The 19,744-nt window shown below is 39.2% G+C and overlaps 1 protein-coding gene across 1 annotated transcript in view; it reads left to right on the plus strand.

The window, feature by feature from the left end:
- LOC139741768 (mutS protein homolog 5-like) overlaps positions 1-19,744 on the plus strand; it is a 120,787-nt gene that overhangs the window by 67,452 nt on the left and 33,591 nt on the right. The window contains exon 5 of the mRNA XM_071652353.1: positions 16,570-16,679. Coding sequence (XP_071508454.1) covers positions 16,570-16,679 — 110 coding nt within the window. The remainder of the gene's footprint in view (positions 1-16,569; positions 16,680-19,744) is intronic.

Below are 19,744 nucleotides of genomic sequence, written 5' to 3' on the forward strand. Positions count from 1 at the left end.
TATTAACCTATTGAAGACGGACTGATTTTCCAGTAACTCACATTTCCCATTTACCCCCTGGATTTACCCCTAGACTGAGAATACCTGGGACTTGTCTTCAATGTGTCATATGCATAAAGAAATGTGCAACTCCATGCAACCCTTCCCCCCCCCCCAAAAAAAAAAAAAAAAAAAAAAAAAAAATCCTGCTACAACACCTGAATCTTTGATATGTAAATAACAAGAAGCATGGTTTTCCATTTTCCGGTCATGGGCCATAAGAAATCTACTTGTGGCAAGATGAGTTGTCATCGTTTTCCTTTTTGCATCAGATTGCGATGTTTTTTTCTCTTCCCATAGGCTGAAACAAGGTATCCATTCATCTGCCATTCATCTCGGTAATATTTAGGTGGCACGTCTGTGTATGGAGGAAAATACTTTCCCTGTTGTACGATACTGGGAATGGAAGATGTTTGACGTCGATGTACTTTGCAAGGGTTTGTAGTTTTGAGAATGATGATGCGATATGACGTTTCTTTGTTTGCTGATATCCGCTTTCCTTCTTCGATCAGGATACGGCTGATGGTATTCGAGATAAATGTAGGCCTACGTGATGTCACTGATGTTCATGTAGTCATGACAATGCCTTTGATGTAACAAAAGCACGTCATACCTTAACTTTAGATGTAGGGGATGTCCCAAAAGTTTGAAGTAGCTCGAGCAAGTCTTAATGGCCCTGTGGTATGACGCATGTATGGAACAAAGCTGCGTGGGTATCGGTGAGTATTTTGCGGGATTACTCGTAGTAGAAGGCGTAGGAGATGGGTCTATGGGGGTGAGACTACTTGTCAGTGTATTGTTCTTGGAGTGTAGCCACGGCGGTGGTAGGCAAGTTGCGTGAGTAAGGTTGTCCTCTCGGCCAGTTGCTGCAAACTAGGACTTCCTGAGCTAGGATAGGCTGCCCCCTCCCCCCTCGTCCTCTTGCGCAGACACTTGCCGCCTGCTGACGTAAGCCCCCAACAACTGGCGAGGCATGAGTCACTGCAGCAACCTGTAGGTGGTTCCTGGCCCTTCCTCTCACTGCTAACTCTTGTCATTCCCCCCTCCTGCCCCCCTTGCCCCCCCCCCCCCCCCCTTGCCCCCCTCTCCTCTTTCTTCCTCTTCTTCCTCTGCCCCAGAATGCCATAATGATTCGGCAGCTCGACTGCAGTAACTTTCTTTCATTTCGCATTGCTTTTAGACATTTTTATTATTGTTTTTTTTTTTATTGAGGACACCATACTCCTTTTTAATGATTTTCCTTGATTTGTTACACTAGTTTTTTAGTTCACACCAACACATCCTTGTGTTTGTTCTTTTGTTTGTTAATTTTTTTCTCACAGTAATTGTGGAGGTGGGAGTAAAGCATAACATGTTGAGTAATGGGTTATTCTTGCTTATGAGGAGCTATTAAGTTGTGTGCTTTCTTGTGAGTTTACGAACTGTATGTGAATGGTATACAAAACTGTCATCACACCCTCTACTGGGCTTAATTACCAATGATAGTCACCTAATTACCAGAAATGGCATGGTTTGACGTTACGCGAGGCTACCATTCACTCTCTCTACCGCTGATTGCAGAAATCAGGGCAAATGGAAGAAAGAAATTATTTCTTTTAACACATGATCCCATTAAACTGTCCTCTGATCTTTTTTGTTGTTGTTGTTTTGTCACTCTTTTTTTTAGTTATTTTGTTTTGGTAAAAATGCCGCGTCATGTTTAGATGGAGCCTCGAAGCCTTCGAATGTCAGATGTCCTCCTTGTAACCTTTGGATAGCGACCCTAGATTCTTACACAAGCCTGTTTTGTGACGCGTCATTCTATTTTTGTGTCAAAGGAATAAAAATTCATGTCACTTTCTTTGTAGTCATTCCATGATGTTCTCTTTTTTGCAATTCAAGGTAAAAAATGAGTATAAAAGTAAATTATTCAGAGAGACAGGGTCAATTCAATCAAGATTGTGAAACAAGAGCTTTAGTTGAGAAGAAAAAATCATCCAAAATCGAACAAATAGTGCCAATGTATAACCATTTCACTGTCAGTTTATCATCTAACATAAGGTCCAATGGTTGTAACAAAAGTCGGTGATGTAGTCATTTGGATGACACCCTGACATAGAAGATGGTTTTCACATAAATATCAAACATACACTTAGCTTGAATTTGAATTGTGTGAATGGTTTGCTCCACGTTGCCACTAAGAAAGTATCTAAGGTTCAGGTTAGGAACTTTGAGGACATTTTTAATGTGGTTACAGCTCTCAATCTAGTGCAAGATTGTTAGTTATTACTTTAGTATTTGGTTCATCAGGCAGTATCTTCATCTGAACATTACTAGCATATAATCATGCTGTTTGATACTTTCATGACTCTATTATAATGAGCTGCAAAATGCCATGAGTACCGAGATGTAGTGGAGTAAATATTTTCACCCAAAAAACCCCCCACTTATCATCATCATGAGCATCACAATGCTTGTGTGTATGTACTACATGTGTGTGTGTATGTATGGGTGTGTATGTGCTTGTGTCTGAAAGCTGTATGTAGGCTGTCTTGTATCACATTTAGAAGCAGGCGTGAGCTTGTCAGACCATGTAGATGTATACATGTAGGAAAGGGGGGGGGGGGAGGTAGAGGTGAAGGGAGGTCATTCACCTGCTATCTGGTTTAGATGTGAACTTTGACCACATGGCACACCTCCTTACCCTTACCCTGACTCATTCAGCTGGCAACCCTCTTGTTTTACAGCTACTGCTGCCCTTCTATTAAAGAATGTCATTTATTATGGCAGTTAACATGATATACAGTACTTGTTAAGCTTAGAATCAAACTGCCTCCATTTCCTCTTCTCTGTTTTATGCCAACAATTTATGACAATACTTCTTGATCTTTTAACTATCATGAGGTAGGATGACAGTAGTATTGAGTTTCATACCACCCATGCCCCAAGCCCTGACTGCCATGGATTGATTCCAACATAACATAAAACAACCTTCACCCAATCAGCCTTTAAATCCATCTCAACATTTTGCAAATGATAAGTAGATCAGCATACACACCAAAAAGAAGAAAGTATATGGTACAAAAAAAAAGAAAAAAGAATGCATCCTTTGGTCACTCTTTCTTTGAAGATAATTTCTCTCAGATGAGTAAGTTTGTTATAGAATTTCAGAGGCTGTGATAGCCTCGGAAGTACCATCTGCCTGATCTGATTAAACTGGTCTAATTCACTATTCGTGCCAGCACATAGTGGACAATTTGAGTTACACCCATTTATGGTTTCAAGCTGCCAATATGCCCTCCCCCACCTGCCCCCACCCCACCTGCCCTAACTACCTGCTCCACCCCTCCCTTCCCCCCCCCTCTCTTCTCATCTTTGATTAAATGTATTGCTTCAGATGCCTATCTTTTCTTAAAGCGGTGACTAGGTGGGGTAATTAAACCCTTACTGAACTCCCCCCCCCCTTTTTTCCCCCTGTTCCATGTGGCTAATGCTTTGTTCTCTGGTATATCAAGGCAATTACCCCCATGAGTGATTACCCCCCCCCCCCCCAATACTCGTTAGTGATAAGGTTAGAGTAAAGATAAGGGTTAGGTTTAGGGTTCAGAATTTGGGTTAGGATTAGGATTAGGATTAGGATTAGGATTAGGGTTAGGGTCATGGGAAGGGTCCTGGGTAATTGCCCAGGGGGGTAATTGCCCTAGACCCAGTGTATAAGGGATGTTCTGAATCTGATTGGAAGAGGACATGGATAACAATATAAGCCACGTCCCTGAAGTATTTATATATTTATTCATTTATTTTTATTTTTGTTTTTTTGTGCAAAGGTCTGCCCATTTGTCTATCACAATGTTGCACCTGTTTGACTTCTTCAAAAGTCGAAAGTTTCGGGGCAAGAACACCTAAATGGAAATCATATAACAAGGCGTTTTAGAAGTAAGGCTGCGATTCCAAATCATTTTGATGCCTCGTCAGCTGACCTCACTGAGGGCAGCAACCTCCAGCTAACGAGGGCCTCCTCCCAGAGGAGATCCTCACCTCCTTGATGTCTCTATCCCCCGCACACCGCAAAGATTTGACGGCTTGGCCGCAAGCACATGTCATAAAACAATATCAAAATTAGCTGTCTTTCATTCGTTGTAACCTTGCAGCCCCCCACCCCTCATTTTTAACCCATCATGTTTGAGGAATTTTATGGCAGAATTGTCTCATGTTCTAATCATCAAATTTGCAACACTGAATTTCACTGCACATCTTGCATTTCCGTAATTGGCAAATTGGCAACTCTGAATTTTAGTACATATCTTGCAGTTCCATGACATTTATATGCTCCTGCAACAGTTGCTCCCGTGAAATATCTGCACACTAAGCCAAACATAAATTCAACCCATAAACATTTAACCCTGACTCTAATCATAATCCTCACATCGAACTAAACCTAAAACCCTATCACAACCCTAACCCTAAGTCCTTGGAGAAAATAGGACAGGAGCAACTGTCGCAAGAGCAAATATCATGTCACCATGTCTTTCATCGGGGAAAGATTAGATGGGACTGGTTTTGTTCCTTTCATCTGCACATAATTAGAAAGAAATTTGCAAAGTGTTGTCACTTTCTGAGGGGAAAAAGAACTTAAATCTTCTAAAATATGTCTCCAATTTTAGAATCAGTCATAACTTTAGGAATTGAGCAATTTTGAAAAATCTGCAATGGAAACAAACAAGTACATGTCAGAAATGAAGAGCTCAAATATTAAAAAAAAAAGTTGCTGAACTTTATGAAACACTGAACTGACAAAGAATAGTTTGACTTAAATCAAAAATCATATATGGGACTTGATTAGTTAAACACTGTAGAAAAGTTAGAAGTTAGTGCAGTCATTGCTGCACTCCATGACTGCAAATCTGACCCTTCACAAAATTGTTGGAAAATCTGATTTCCAAACAATAAAACTTCATAAATAATCCAGTGAATTGATACAAAGGCACTAAGCTCATTGATTGACATTGGGATTTTAAAGGGGCAGACATGTCAGAGAAGGAATAGAGGTAATTCTGGAGTGTTTGAAAGAAGACAAACAAATACACTCAGGCATATCCTCGAGGAGTAGGTTAGAGTGCTAAAAAACCTTTGAGGAAAGGAAAATTTGCTACAGGAAGAGGATTGTGGTTGAACCTCGGGGAGATCCTCCAACGTGCACACAAATGTGAGGTGATCATGAAAGTCCTGTGGAGTGACAATCTTTTTTTTTTTTGATGCAATTTTTAATGATCTTTGAAAATGTCTTTTCTGTGGATACTTTTAGCTTTTGTTTTAATGAGTTTCCCCTTGTCTCTCATGCATCCTCTTGCTGTCCCAGCAACCAAACACTCTCCGTGGTCTAATAAACCCAGTCAGCATCGATTAGTGGTGATATCTCTGTCAACTCGGCTGGCCACGCCCCGGACTTGTCACCCAATATTTGATAGCTTCCCCCGCTTTGACCATATTCTCACCACCCTATCATAGAAGGACCCCCAAGAGAGAGTCTAATGCAGTTAAACACACTGATCTTTTGGCCATTTAAGCAAACCACGTTGTGAACCGCATCGATAAAAGAAAATGAAAATGAACCTTTCACAAAAAAGATATCAAAGCATTGTAGTAAATAGTTTTGTTTATGCCTAGCCTTTGAAAAAGGCTCATAGATGCATTGTATTCCAGGGGGTTTGTCTACATGCTGTAGGATATATCCTCCATGTTCCTATAAATGCTCACAATTCTTCATAAGTCATGTGGTCGTGTGCATTGGGAAATATGAAAAGTTACCTTCAAATTAGATGCCAGAGGATTTTTATATCTTTAAATATTTTGATCAAAAAAAAAAATGCTGAAATATTGCTCTTGAACCAATATGCAAATTTGATGATGTAATATTGTCATTGATTCACAAGTTTCAGATTGACTTGCACCTAAGCCATTTCCAAATTTCCCCTCTTTTATAATTAAATCTTGTAAATGAAATCATATCCTCTGTGTTAGTATATATAGTCATAATAACTTTGCAATTTTGACTATCAAGAGGGAGGTACGTGTTGAAGTTGCTAAATTTGTACTAAAATTTATATATTTTTTAAAATTTTTTACGTCTAAGCCTATGGATAATTTGTATAGCAATGACATAATTGTCTCATCTCATGTGAATATATGTGTTTTGACATAATATCTAATGTGTCTTAACCACATGTGAGGCTTCCAATTTTCACTTAAACTACTACTGATGTGTTCTTATGAATCACACTCTGTCTAACGACAGTCACTTTGAGAATGGGGGTGGTGCTTCACTTTGAAATTAGTGAAGTGGAGAGGCTTAGTAATCATGTGTGCAAGGAATCCACAAAATGTCCATAAAAGTGAACAGGTGGGACTAAGCACATTTGTGGTACAGCATAGGAAGCATGACTTTGCAAGTTGGACAAACCCATTTGTTTCTTTATGCTTCTATATCTCAAGTGAGTTCTACTGTGTGTATCGTTGTCATATAGCCAAGCAGATCTCTGGGGGGCTCCATAAAGTCTGTTCAGAGGCCAATTTACATCAATATGTCTCTGTTCCGACCGAGACTGTCTGGGCGTGCTGTTCCCATGGTAATTTGTGGTATTGGTTAGTGGCAAAAGGCACCTACCTGGGCTAGACAAAATGCTCGTAATTTTGCTTCCAGGTGGAAACCCACTAGTCTATGTAGCCTTTTGATACAGACCCAGTACTTCTCTCATTACCAGTATGATACTGTAAAAGTGGATATTTTCACATGAGTAATTTTTCGCGCTTGGCCGGGTAAGAAGAGTTTCGCCTGTTTTTAATTCCGCGGAATCAAGACATCACGCACAGGAACATATGGCAAGCAAAATTATTTGTGTGCTTTTATTTTCGCGCTAGTTTCTGGTTGCGCGAAATGCGCGAAAATTTCCACTTTTACAGTACTCCTCTCCTTTTCTGATTTAATCCTTAACCCTTTTTTCCTTTTTTTTTTTGGTCAACATACTGAGCTGAAATTTAGAAGCCTATTTCAGTTATTCAGTTCCTCTTGATATGCATTTATTCCCCCTTCCCTGTTTTAATCCCTTCCCCTTTAACCATTTTTTTTTTTTTTTTGAACACACAGAGCTGAAACTTGGAAGCGGTAGCCTATGTAACAGTTTTTCAGTTTCTCTCGATATCCATTTATCCCCCTCCTTCCCTGTTTTACTCCCTTTCCCTTTAACCATTTTTTTTTCCCGGGGGGGGGGGGGGGGGGGGGGGGGGGGGTCAACATACTGAGCTGAAACTTGGTACGGTAGCCTATTTTACAGTTATTCAGTTTCCTTCCAAAACTTGGCCATGATTTGATGTAGACACATACCTGCAAGTCACATGGATTGACCAATCAAAATCTGCCAGCTTACGGGTATGTGCGTATTTGGAATACCAGAACAAAAAGAAGTGGAGGGAACTACCAATCACCTTGATCTGTGGTAAGATGTGAGACAGTGAAAGGATCGAGAAGGGCTTGATGTGACAAGGAGAGTCTGACTGCGAGACTAGGCATCCAATGTCTACACTGTGTGGAGGGAGTGCTGTGATTGGTCAGAAGTGGGCCCGCTTGGGATAGTGAAATTCACATGGTTCTGTCACTATTATTGTCATCAATATTATTTGTAGAACTGTCTAAGTAGCCCAAGTTGAAAGGTATCATTTACTGCTTTGAGTTAAATATTATTTCTGTCCACAATTCAGGAAATCCTGTAAAAAAGTTGGTAAAATTCCCTATCAGGTCATCACTGCCTGTTATCTTTACATAAATCAAGAACTCACATCCCAGTGATGGATTATGAAGTCTTGGTGTGAATTGTGATATAATTTGGCAAAAGGTAATAATCCAGGAATTAATCCTGTAGGATAAACACAGCTACCCATTGGTTTATAGTTGTCTACCTGTTAACTAATCAAAGATCATACCTGTGACCAGTCATTCCTCTAACCTGTTATATGAACTAAGAAAAAAAGCATAATCTGTTTTAAGAAGATGAGCTGAGTGTGAATAAGAAAGGCATTAAGGAGACCAATCAAGGTTAATTAAAAGTACAGAGACCTTCAGATGAGTCAATGCAATTTCCTTATCGTGTTAAGATGAAGTGTACATGGTGATATGGAAATCATGGCGTGGTGCAATACAGATGTAAACATACGATGAGCTGCAAGGAACCAATCAGTGAAGGTTTATGGAGCTATCTTTAACCGTGGGGGATCACCTACCGCTACCTTACCCGTGATGGTGTCATTATTGGTCAGTCGGGGTGTATGTGTGTGTGTTTAGACCACCCTCTTGATTTGATTTTGACCCTAACCTGATTAAAGGGTCGCAATTATGCAATTAACAACTTTGAGAAGTTGATGAACTAATGACTCATAAACTGCACCTGTCCGAGGGTCCCCCTTGACGTAAAAAGACAGGTTCACTGTCATGATTGGCCCGGACCCTCCGCGATGACTCCAGCTTAACTCACCCCGTGGTTTAAATGGGGTGTCCCTCCCTTTGGTTTCCCTTGACTTGGCTGTGACAGATGGTGTCTGGTGGTGGGACGTAGGCTGCGGAGGTGTGGCGTGATTTGATCTCCCGAGTTGTCAGGAATTATCTGTGAAATGAGTACAAGAGATTTTCTAAGAGACAAAGTTCTGTTCTTTTGATTGCTTGATTTGTACAGAAGACAATCAGGATCAAGTAGTACATTTTAATTCTCCTAAACTGGAAAGACTTCTCGTGTAACTGCGCTAAACCAGATTTTAAAACATGGGTAATTTATCTCCTATGCACAGGTTTATATTTATAGACTATCTATCTATCTATCTATCTATCTATCTATCTATCTATCTGTCTGTCTATCTATCTATCTATCTATCTATCTATCTATCTGTCTGTCTATCTATCTATCTATCTATCTATCTATCTCCTATCTATTTATATTCTATCTATCTATCTATTTATTAGTCTATCTATCTTAGCATCTAGATACATTAATAGCTTTATATTCTTTATAATAGTGTACATGCATGTATGTATGAATGTATGTATGTATGTATGTATAGGGGCCTATGTATGAATATGGCTATAACTACTGAAGGTTCTATACTGCTAATGCAAGCCCAAAATGAGAATGTAAACTGAAATGTGGCATCGATTCATATCTTATAGGGGAAACTGAGGATACCTTGTTTCATTTTTTAAAGTACTTTTTACGGGAGGAGGCATCAAAAATTTACTTAATTCAGTGTACTGTGATCTAATGTTGTGCTTCATGTATTTTGATGTTTTTTGTTGTTGTTGTTGTTTTTTGCAGAGGCCTTGAATTAAAAGCAAAACAAAATAAGGACATGATGTGTTACATACTGTAGAACTCCTTCCATATAATGTTGATGAAATATCTTTTCAAAGACATACCTAGTCCGCAATATTTTTCTGTCATGCCAATATACTTATATGTATATTACATAATCAACACCTTATATGAATGTGGTTACCATGGAAACAACAAACAACTAGCACATCCAGTCAAAAGTGAATTAATTGGTTGGTATAATGCTGTAGTCTTTGAGGGTTGGGATTACTCAAGAGTGGAAGAAGGTCTTCTACAAAAATATCAACACTATGAGTGTTTAAGGGAATATACAAGCTCCTATTGCATTACAGGCTTATCATAGTTGGGAGAAATGATATGTCCAACATGTAAAATGATTTGTAACCTTCTCACTTATGTCTAGTTCCCATCATGTCTGTAGTGTCACAAATCAAAGATATGATTTTGATGTAGCAGCATTCAAACTGTCGAGCATGATAGAGGCGATAGTGTAGAGCAAGGATTAATTTCTGAATCTGATTACATTTCCTCCGATTGTGCGGGGGGGGGGGGGGGAAACAGAGTGAGAAGAGAAAATGAGACTCTACTATCACCCTTACAAACAAATTGAGATTTCTGTCACTGAGACTGAAGTGCAGATGGAAATATCCAAACACTTGTTGATGCAAAGTTAACAGAAAGGGACAATACGACGTGAGAAAAATAAGGCAGTTTTCCCCACTGCTGCTAGGATGCGAAGGAAGTGGCAATTATTGTATCTAACTGTTTACAGGATGTTACATTTGTGAGCCCAGTTTTATTTTCTTTCACTTTTTTAGCATAAATTCTGATTCTGTGCCAGTGAGCAAGCTGCAACGAACTCTTCTCCTAGTGCTCCCGACAAAGATGTTGTGGGAGTGATTTGTTTGTTTCTTTGTCATTCATTATTCCCTGACAATGTGATGATTGTTGAATTCCGGTGTCATTCAGATGAGGATGATGAGGATAAAAGGGTTTGTATCACTCGTCTCTGCCAGCGTTTGTGATACCACTGTGAAGGGAGGAAAAAGAGCTTGATCCACCCCCCCCCCCCCCGAAAAACTAACCAACTCCATGAATACCAAACGAAACAAAACAAAGCAATCATGGCTCTTACTCATATGCTTCTCACGTGTACACAAGAGAGTCCCTGGGTATAAGATACAACAATGAGTAAGCCAAAACTTAGTGAGGTATTATCTGTGCTTCGTGAGATCAGGGAGGGCTTTGCAAAGCAAATTTTAACATCTTCCCAACGACAGATGGTCTAAGAAGAGAATAGAAAGTTACATGATGCGATTAGGATGTCTGAAGGTGTGGATGACAGCATCATTAACGTCTCAAACACAATAAACTAAAGCTGCGTTTCCCTCCCCCATTCCTCCCCCCCCCCCCCCCCCCCCCCCCCCCCCCGTGCTTCCCCATGATGTCATTAAACAACAGAGCTACCAATTTGGGAACCCCCCTCCCACGTACGTCGCACCCCCGTACACCATGCATCACCACGTGTGGGTGAGAAAGGGAAACACCCCGTAAGAATCACCAGGTATGACTGTGCTGAGACAGGGGACGCCCCGCGTGTTAATTGGGCTTAGGCCCGATTTAGTCACGTACGGATCAGGTATAATCAAAGTCTGATCGCCAGAGTGGTGACAGTGATACCCTGGCATCTGGCCCTTTGAGGTGGTTGCATCATTACGCTCATTAAGAGTGGAGCCTCTGTACCACCGTGACTTATCACTACCAGTATACCTGCCTCAACGAGGAAATGAGAGGAAAATACTCTCCCATCTTGTTTGGTTAGGAGGAGTGCAAGCTTCTCAACAGCTCATGTAGGGTTTTGTTTGTAATTACTCTCTTCTTGAAATGCTTTCAAGGTTGACAAACCTCTAGAAAACATCATAGGGTATAATTTGCAGAAGAGATTACATTGCCATTTTATTTCAATATCATTGCTTTGTGTGGCTAGCTGACATGGAAATTCTTCCATTATAATGAGAGAATAACACTAGGGGTAGATGTTCATACTGTTGTTAGCTAAATAATCCCAACATTGGTTGAAAGCAGATAGGACCATCATACGCAAAGACTGTAGTCTACTTGAGATTATAATTGATAAGAATAATCAAAAGCTCTCCAAATTTGATGCAGTTGAGGGAAGCCAAAATTCCATATGCATGCTATAAAATAATTTATAGTGTAAAGACTAATTTGCCCACATGAGACAGTAATATGGCTCCATTTTCCTTCAAAGAAATGATGGTATACTCTGGTAAAGACTTTTAATCATTTCCATTATGCAGTCGTTATCTTGTTAGCCACAGACCTACCAAGTCTCTGCAAATCTCCAAACTTAAATATCTCTTCATGTTCTAACAAAAGTACCATATGACCAGAAAATTTAGCATGCTATGAAACTTTCACAAATTTCGCAAGGGCCGAGGAGCCTCAAAAATATTGAAATGCAAGCAAAAGCTCTTGTCTACACAATAGACTGAATGCCAGTGGCAAATCGTGAATGTCTGATTCAATGACATGCCATTGTCTTCACTTTGTGAAAGTTTTATGCTGCAAATGTTTCTGGTTTTACAATATAAATGAAGACTTGCCTGATGTGGAGATTATTTCCACCTACATCTAGATGCATATAACATGCAAGAATATGCCTGATTGCTATTTGACACCCCCTCATTCTAATGTGTTGATGGTGGCAGCTCTAAAACAGTCAATTTTTACTGCAACTTCTCAGAGTGGCGTATTGTTCGCAAGTGGCTGAAATAGTTTTTTGTTTCAGTAGTTTTTTTTTTGTGTGTGAGTGTGTTTTTCATTGGTGTAATTGACATGCTTGTCTCACTAATTACAATGGAAATATTTGGTGTTATTCATTGTCACTGGGTGACAAGGCATCATATTTACAAAATGTCAAATGTTCAGGAGAGCAAAAAAACAAAAAACAAACAAAAACATAGCACCCAAAGCACTGTATCAAATGAGATAGCCTTTCCTTTGACATGCTGTGGTGGCTTCATTTTTTTGGGTAAGACAGCTAGGATTTGGACAGGACATCACTTAACTGATTATCTGACCATTAATCCAAAAAAAGTCATTTTCTCCAAAATTTGAGATACAAGGTCTTGTCACCCCAGCTTTGTTATGCCACTTGGTTGTATCTATAATCTGAACCCAGTCTGACTCTCTCACAGTAGGATGCAAACCTTGAAAGGGTCTTTTCCCACCCTTCAGAAACTTTTACCTTTGAGCAAAAAACAAAGAAACAAACAAACAAAGCAAAAACAAAGAACTTGTGTCAAACTCAATCGTCCAAAGGATTATGGCATAGGATGCATTTGTAATCTTGTGACGGCTGCATTTGATTCAATTACCTTACCCATGTTTAATTGACAAATTCAAGTTCTACTCATTTTGTTCCCACTCTACCCCCCCCCCTTTCTCAGCATGTGTTTGTGTGTGTGTGTGTGTGTGTGTGTGTGTGTGTGTGTGTGTGTGTGGTTTCTGTGACTTCTCACACTCTTTCGAAGGACCGCACACCAGTTTTAGTTTCAGTTGCATCAGGGAAGAGAGAGAGAGAGAGAGAGAGAGATATCAAATCCTTCAAAAATAACAGAGTTCCAGTTCCCGATAATTGAGTTTACAGAGCTACTGCTGCTTGTCCCTGAAAGCCAGCGTGGGATATAATTGTTTCGGAGAAAAAAAAATTGTGAGAAATAGGTATCTGATATTCAGAGAAAAAAAAAGAATGGTACAAGTGTCAAATCTCTCTTTTTCAACCTGTGTGATTCACATTTTGACCGAAACTTCTAGAGGGAAGCGTCTTATTAGAGTTGTATCAACCTGACGTCAGCAATGAGAGACAGCTAGAATGATGAAGAAACAGACAGACAGACAGACAGATGGATAGAAAGACAGATTTCTTGCTGAAGATTCACATCTAAACAACCAGGAGCATGGAAGAGGAGATGATAAAAAATGATGAAGAAGGTGTGAATGAGAAGGAAATGACTTGTGCAAACTAAAAAATGAATGGAGTTATGAAAATGACACTACCTGTGAAAATATTGCATGCCGGTGATTAGCACCATGATTATCCAGTAACATCCCCATTGATTATGCAGGTGAGGTGGTCATGATGTTGACTGCTTTTAGAGTTTTATTTGTGAGATATAGCATAATCATATTTAATTGCTCAAATTTATGAAATCAATAGAAATGACTGGGAGGGAGGCACAGCTATAATGAAGTCATTTATGATGATTATGGAGATGATATTTTAACAGGAAATAATCCTCTTTGTGAGCAGTCTTGATGCTGAAGATTTTGACACTGATGATGGTGATGATGCTGATTAGGATGGAGATGATGATGATGATGAAGATAATGATGATGAGATATAGGAGATAATGATAAGAATTGTGGTGGTTGAATATAATGATGATAATGATAACTGAGATGATAAAAGTGTAGTGATGGTTGCAGTTCAATGATGATGATGTTGATAATCGCGATGAAAATAAATGATTGCCATGACGATGGATATCATGATGGGCAAGATAATTAAGAAGATGTATATGACTACACTGATCATTTATGACATCTTTGACAATAGAAAGTGATTATAATGAGAGGAAGGAATGTGGCCGAATGATAACAGAAGACAGTGGCAGAGAAAGGTAGGTTTGTGATCTTGGCATTGTCCAGGTTTCTGCTGAGCGCCCTCATTGTCCACAATTCTAAAATGACAAACTCAACTGGACAAGAGGATGGAGAGGAAAAAGAAGAGGAAAGTATCTCCAGATTCCAGTTTATTTCCAAACTGTCCTCGAGCGTGCCATCAATGTCTACTTTTTTCTTCCAAGATAGATACAATCTTGTGATGCTGAGTCATTTCGTTTCCAGTTCTTTAACAGAGAAAGAGAGAGTACCATATTCTTTCTGTTACTTTTTTGTCTTATACTCCTTTTTTTTTTTCACTCGGCATTTTCTGTGATTGAGGGGGCTGGCTGGACTTCCCGTATAGTTTCCCCTCTCCACTGCGAGTGTGTCACGGCGGATTGCAGGAAGCGTTTCCCTGTATGATGGCGCAATTTAATCGAGAGTTTACACGCGAGCGTCAATCACGGCTATAGCATATGGCCTACTGATGGATCGTGGCAGGAACTTTGTGAGAAAGAGAAAGGGCGGGAAAGAGGGAGAGGGGGAAGTTGAGAAAGGGAGGGGGTGGGACAAGAGAGAAAGGAAGTAAAGAAAAGAGGGAGAAAGAGAGATGAGGATGGGAGACAGATAAAAGAGAGAAAGATAAAGAGGAGATATATGTCAAACAGATGGGATGGTTTTCATTTTAATTTTGTTCCTGTGAATGGACTGATCTTTAGTGTGTATCATGAGAAAATCTATCATTATGCTTGTCATTTTGCTGAACTGAAAATTCACTCAATTTCTTCAGTTGACTTTAAGAGACAGAATATAATCAGACACACATGCCTATAAAAGCCTTTTATTATCACTTTTGTTCATGTTAACCCATTGAGAACGGGCTCACTTTGTTGCAACAGGCATTTCCCATAGACACCTGCCCGAGTATACTCGGAACTAGTCTTCAATGTGTTAACTTTAAACAACATCTTTCATGATTCTGTCAGTTACGCTGTAATAAATTCTGTGTGTCCTGCCTTTATGATATTTTGTTTTTGTTTGTATCTTCTTATGAATGCCACATCATCCCCACAAACATAACAGTTGTTCTTTTTAGGGTCTAATGTAATCATTGGTTATTAGCGTCTAGATAAATGATCTTGATATTGTTTTTGTTTTGTATTTTGTTTTGTTTATTTCACAGACAGTCTGTGTAGGGAAACATCAATGATAATTACTGTATTAGTTCGTGATTGGAAAAGCACAATCAAAGTGTGATTGACTACCACTTTTGAGAATCTGCCTTTGTTTTGTTTTTTTATTGGCAGGGCAGATTTTTTAAGCGTGGCAACATGAATTAGTAGGCCTACTGTTATTGAGCCATAATTTCCATATATGGATAAAACTTCAACAAGTTTTGTAGAAAGTTGTTTAGTTGTTTTTTTTTTGGTCATAATTATTGTTCTTAACTCCTAAAAGAAAAAAAAAGAGACTTCTCTCAGTGTCTTGCTGTGCATACATGAGTATGCCAAATGAGCTGTGTGATTGACTGGCAAATACAAAGGGGCGTTTCTGTCGTGAGACATGGCATTCTTCCGTTGACTGTTGCTACTACTACCTTACTGTACTCTTTGAGGCCAGAATCTTGAATTTGATTGTGCGTTGCTACAAGGGAGAATTAAAGAAAAAAAAAGTGTCGGGATTGGGTATTGCGAGGAATAAATGAAATTGAATTATTAGACCCCTGTGGTTTCATCACACGAAGACAGCGGAGGATATGTCAAATTTTGGAGTGATTTACCCAGAATTAGGTACATCTCGTCCGGCTGTCTGCATGGCTAACAAGGATGCCAGCACGGGTGATCAGATATCACTGTCACTGTTCTACACTTCAGCCTTGAACAAGTAATCACTGTAATTTGTGTTTGGGATCATCACTTGGCTGAATTCTATACCAGAGCCTGTTCCAGCTTGATCAATTTATTCCTTTCATTGTCCTTGACATTTTTTTTTTCGGGCTTCCACTTCGTACTCTTCTCTTTCAGTCTTTTCCCTCTTCTTTTTTCGGCATCTGTTTCTTTCTTTCTTTTTCTTCTTCGTCTTTTCTGCAACTTGTTCTTTCTTCTTCGTCTTTCTTTTTCTTCTTGTAATTTTCTTCTCATTTGCACTTCTTCATCCTCCTTCTGCATTGTTTTGTCTTCTTGTTCCTCTATGCAGGATTTTTGTATTGTCTAGTGTTTTCTGCTTTTTCACATCAACATATCTTTACTTTCTCCTTTTTTTTTTTGACTGCTTTACAGATCAATCTCTCCTTCTACTGCATAATCATTTTCTTTTTGAATGTGTGTTTTGTCTCCCCTCACCTTTTTCTTTTCCTTTTCTCCTTATATGTTTCGTCCTAATTTTTCTTCATACACCATTTCTCAAAACTGCAATGTCATCTTTGCGTCAGTATGGGCTCGAATGTGTGAAATTCTTACATTAAGATTGTCTTTTGATTCTGCTACAGATCCGAGCACTCGGAGGACTGCTGAAGTACCTAGACACGAGGCGGATCGGGGTGGAACTGGAGCATGCCGACGTGAACGTACCGATCCTGACTGTCAAGACCTTTTCACTGCAAGTATTTCAATCATTCCCCCCTTCCAACTGGAACTTTTACAATTGCTCGCCATCCGAGTTCATTGCTCTCATGCTTGGCCTGTATGCACATGGGCGAACATGTGTCCTGTCTTCTCACGACATGTTTTGCCACCGTCTGAGAGGGAAAGTCTGAGAAAATCATATTTCCCCCCTCCCTCATCATGTATTGTCTTGGCAATGACGATGGGTAGGGGATGAGATGAACATATTATAAAGAATATCACAGAAGAAAAACAACAACAGCACGAACCCCAAAGCAAACAAAACCCAGGCCATAGTATACCGGGAGGATGCCCAGTTTTGCATCATCAATCTTCAAATGACTTATTAAAACTTAAAATTTCATATGCTAGACATCTGACCTCAAGGTTTCTTTGATAGAAACTGCCCTATGACAAGCATCATTTGTAGAATATGTGTGAATGGCTCTGAGCGTTTAAAAATTTAGTCAATAGTGTTGTAGAATAAAGAAAGAAAAGGGGTAATCACACATATTAGGGAGACTGATAGATTCTTATCATCTTATATTGAAGATAATATAAGTAGTAGTAATAATTATTTCTTCTATCAGTAATAATGATGATTATTGTAATGATGATGATATTGATAAGAAGAAGAAGGTACCATTAACCCTAATTAGTCTCTGTCCTTGCAGAGGGGCCTGCTATGATTACCTCAGCATTGGTACAGCGTAGGTAGGCCTACTCATTTATACCTGGGTCAAGATGGACATTTGTGGGCAAAATATCTTCCCCTAGGTTAAATGCACCAGTCTAAATTTGAACTTAAAGCCTGTTGCTTAAAATTCTGGGTTATAACCATTACACTGTGGTGCTTGCACTGGAAAAAGGCATGCATGATTTTCATGATAGTCTGGTTCTAATTTCAGGACACTATAGAATATTCCTGCTTTATAAATGCTGCAGCTAAGTTTTATGTCTTGACGCTATGTGTGTTGTGCATTTTAACTATTGAAATATGATGACAACAAGAGAAAATTACATAGAATGTAGCCAAATGTGTTTCAGTTGACAAACATTGGAGAATGTACACTGTATGGTGATCTATTAAGAAGGTATTAGCAATTTAAAGGACAAGTCCACCTTCATGTACATAAGGATTGAGAGGATGCAGCAATATTAGAAGAACTCATCAGTGAAAGTTTGAGGAAAATTGGACAATCCATTCAAAAGTTACAAATATTTTAAGTATCTGCGCAGTCACTGCTGGAAGAGAAGACTACTACAGTGTATGATGTCACATGCGTACAACTATATAAGGAAAATAAAAAGAGAATTTTACAAAACTTTACTTTTTGAATAAAGTGCACAGTTCTTCGACTTGCTACTGACGTATGTTAAGGGTAATATTATTCCCCCTGCCTTCTGAAAGAGAGAAGTCGAGTGTTCTTTTGTTATGCGAGAAAAATGGAAATATGTTGAATTTTCTTTATTCTTTCTTTATATCGTTGTACTCATGTGACATCACAAGCTATAGTAGTCTTTTCATCCAGCCGTGACTGAGCAAAAACTTCAAAAATTCATAACTTTTTAACGGACTGTCCGATTTTGCTCAAACTCTCACTGATGTGTTCTACTAATATTGCTGCATTCACTCAACCCACATGTCTATGAAGGTGAACTTCTCCTTTAAGGCAGAAGTGGATCTTTCATTATATCCTAAGACAGTCCTGTTATGCTGCTGAATAGGAATATACTGATTTCACAAATCAGTCCTTTGAACCATTTTTTTCTCTTGACAATGGCCATGTTCACTTTTCTCTGAAGTCAATTCTAGTTTTAAGATTGAATTCTTGAAACGATATCGAGGAGGGGAGTTGAGGAGCATTCATATCAGTCATTATCCAGTACAAATTGTTGTTCTCTATTCTGTCTGGTTCTAGTTAAGCTAAATTTCAGACTGTCGCCATGCCTGGTTCATAGTCCCACTATTAAAAGGCCCTGTCCGTCGACAGAAATGGAAGGACGTTTCAGAGTCTTTGGCTCACATCCACCAACTGAATCTTAAGAGTTAAAAAGACCCCCCAAAATGTAACAAAAAACAAACAAACAACAAAAACAAAACTGCAAAACCATCACCATGTGTTATTCTCTCATCATGCTTTTCCAATTTTCCCACTTGGAGAAATTTCCTTTTGAAAAGGCTGCCACAGATCATACTAAATGAATGGCTTTTATGGTTTAACATGGAACAGAACTTGGCAGGGGAGGAATTGCCGAATGTCAGCCTGGAAAGGATGAAATAGTATCATCAGCATGTCTGATGAAATTTGTCCAGAGAGACAAAAGTGGCACCAGACCCCTCTCCCACCCCCCACCCCCAAAACTTTTTGCCATCTCATCTTCGAGTAAGGTCGGGGAAAGTCGTTTGGAGAACAGGTGGGCTTGTGTTTTAATCAGATTGATTGACATATAATCTTAATTCATTGAGAGAATGTCATTGTGATTGTATTTAATGACCTTAACAAGTGATATGGCATGGATGCTGTTGTTGTTTTAATTGATTTTTGCTGCAACATTCGCTTGCATGATGGTACTTTCTTGTAGGTTTAAATGCTTAAGCTATAACAGCCCCATATTAATCTTGCATTTGTCTCATCTGTCAGTTCTTCAAGACTTTCATCAAACTTGTTGATATCAAATGTCAAGTGAATGCACCCACTAGGCTCCTTGACAATAGCCGCAGTCACTCTGGCAAAAGATGGAGAACAGTTGGAGAAGTTTCAATATCGCAGTCTTTAAGATCTCGAAGTTTTGCCAGTGTACCTGCAAACTTCTTGCAAAACTTTCCACCCTATCTAGGGATATTTCTGCACCCCCGCCAAACTTCTCAATTTTTTGCCAGTGTGACCACTAGAAACTGAAACTTCGCGATCTTAAACTTCTCGATCTTTCGCCAGTCTGACCACGCCTAGTGAGATACATTATAATGTGGCAGAAAGACCTTCAAAGAGTTGTCGTGGCATAAACCTTTTTCTAGAACTGGTTCCTGAATGGTATACTACAGGAATGCAAATGGCA

Source organism: Diadema antillarum, unplaced genomic scaffold, assembly GCF_040938485.1.
Source record: "Diadema antillarum isolate AM-2024a unplaced genomic scaffold, OU_Dant_1.0 scf00000031, whole genome shotgun sequence".
In the NCBI taxonomy this organism is placed as follows: Eukaryota; Metazoa; Echinodermata; class Echinoidea; order Diadematoida; family Diadematidae; genus Diadema; species Diadema antillarum.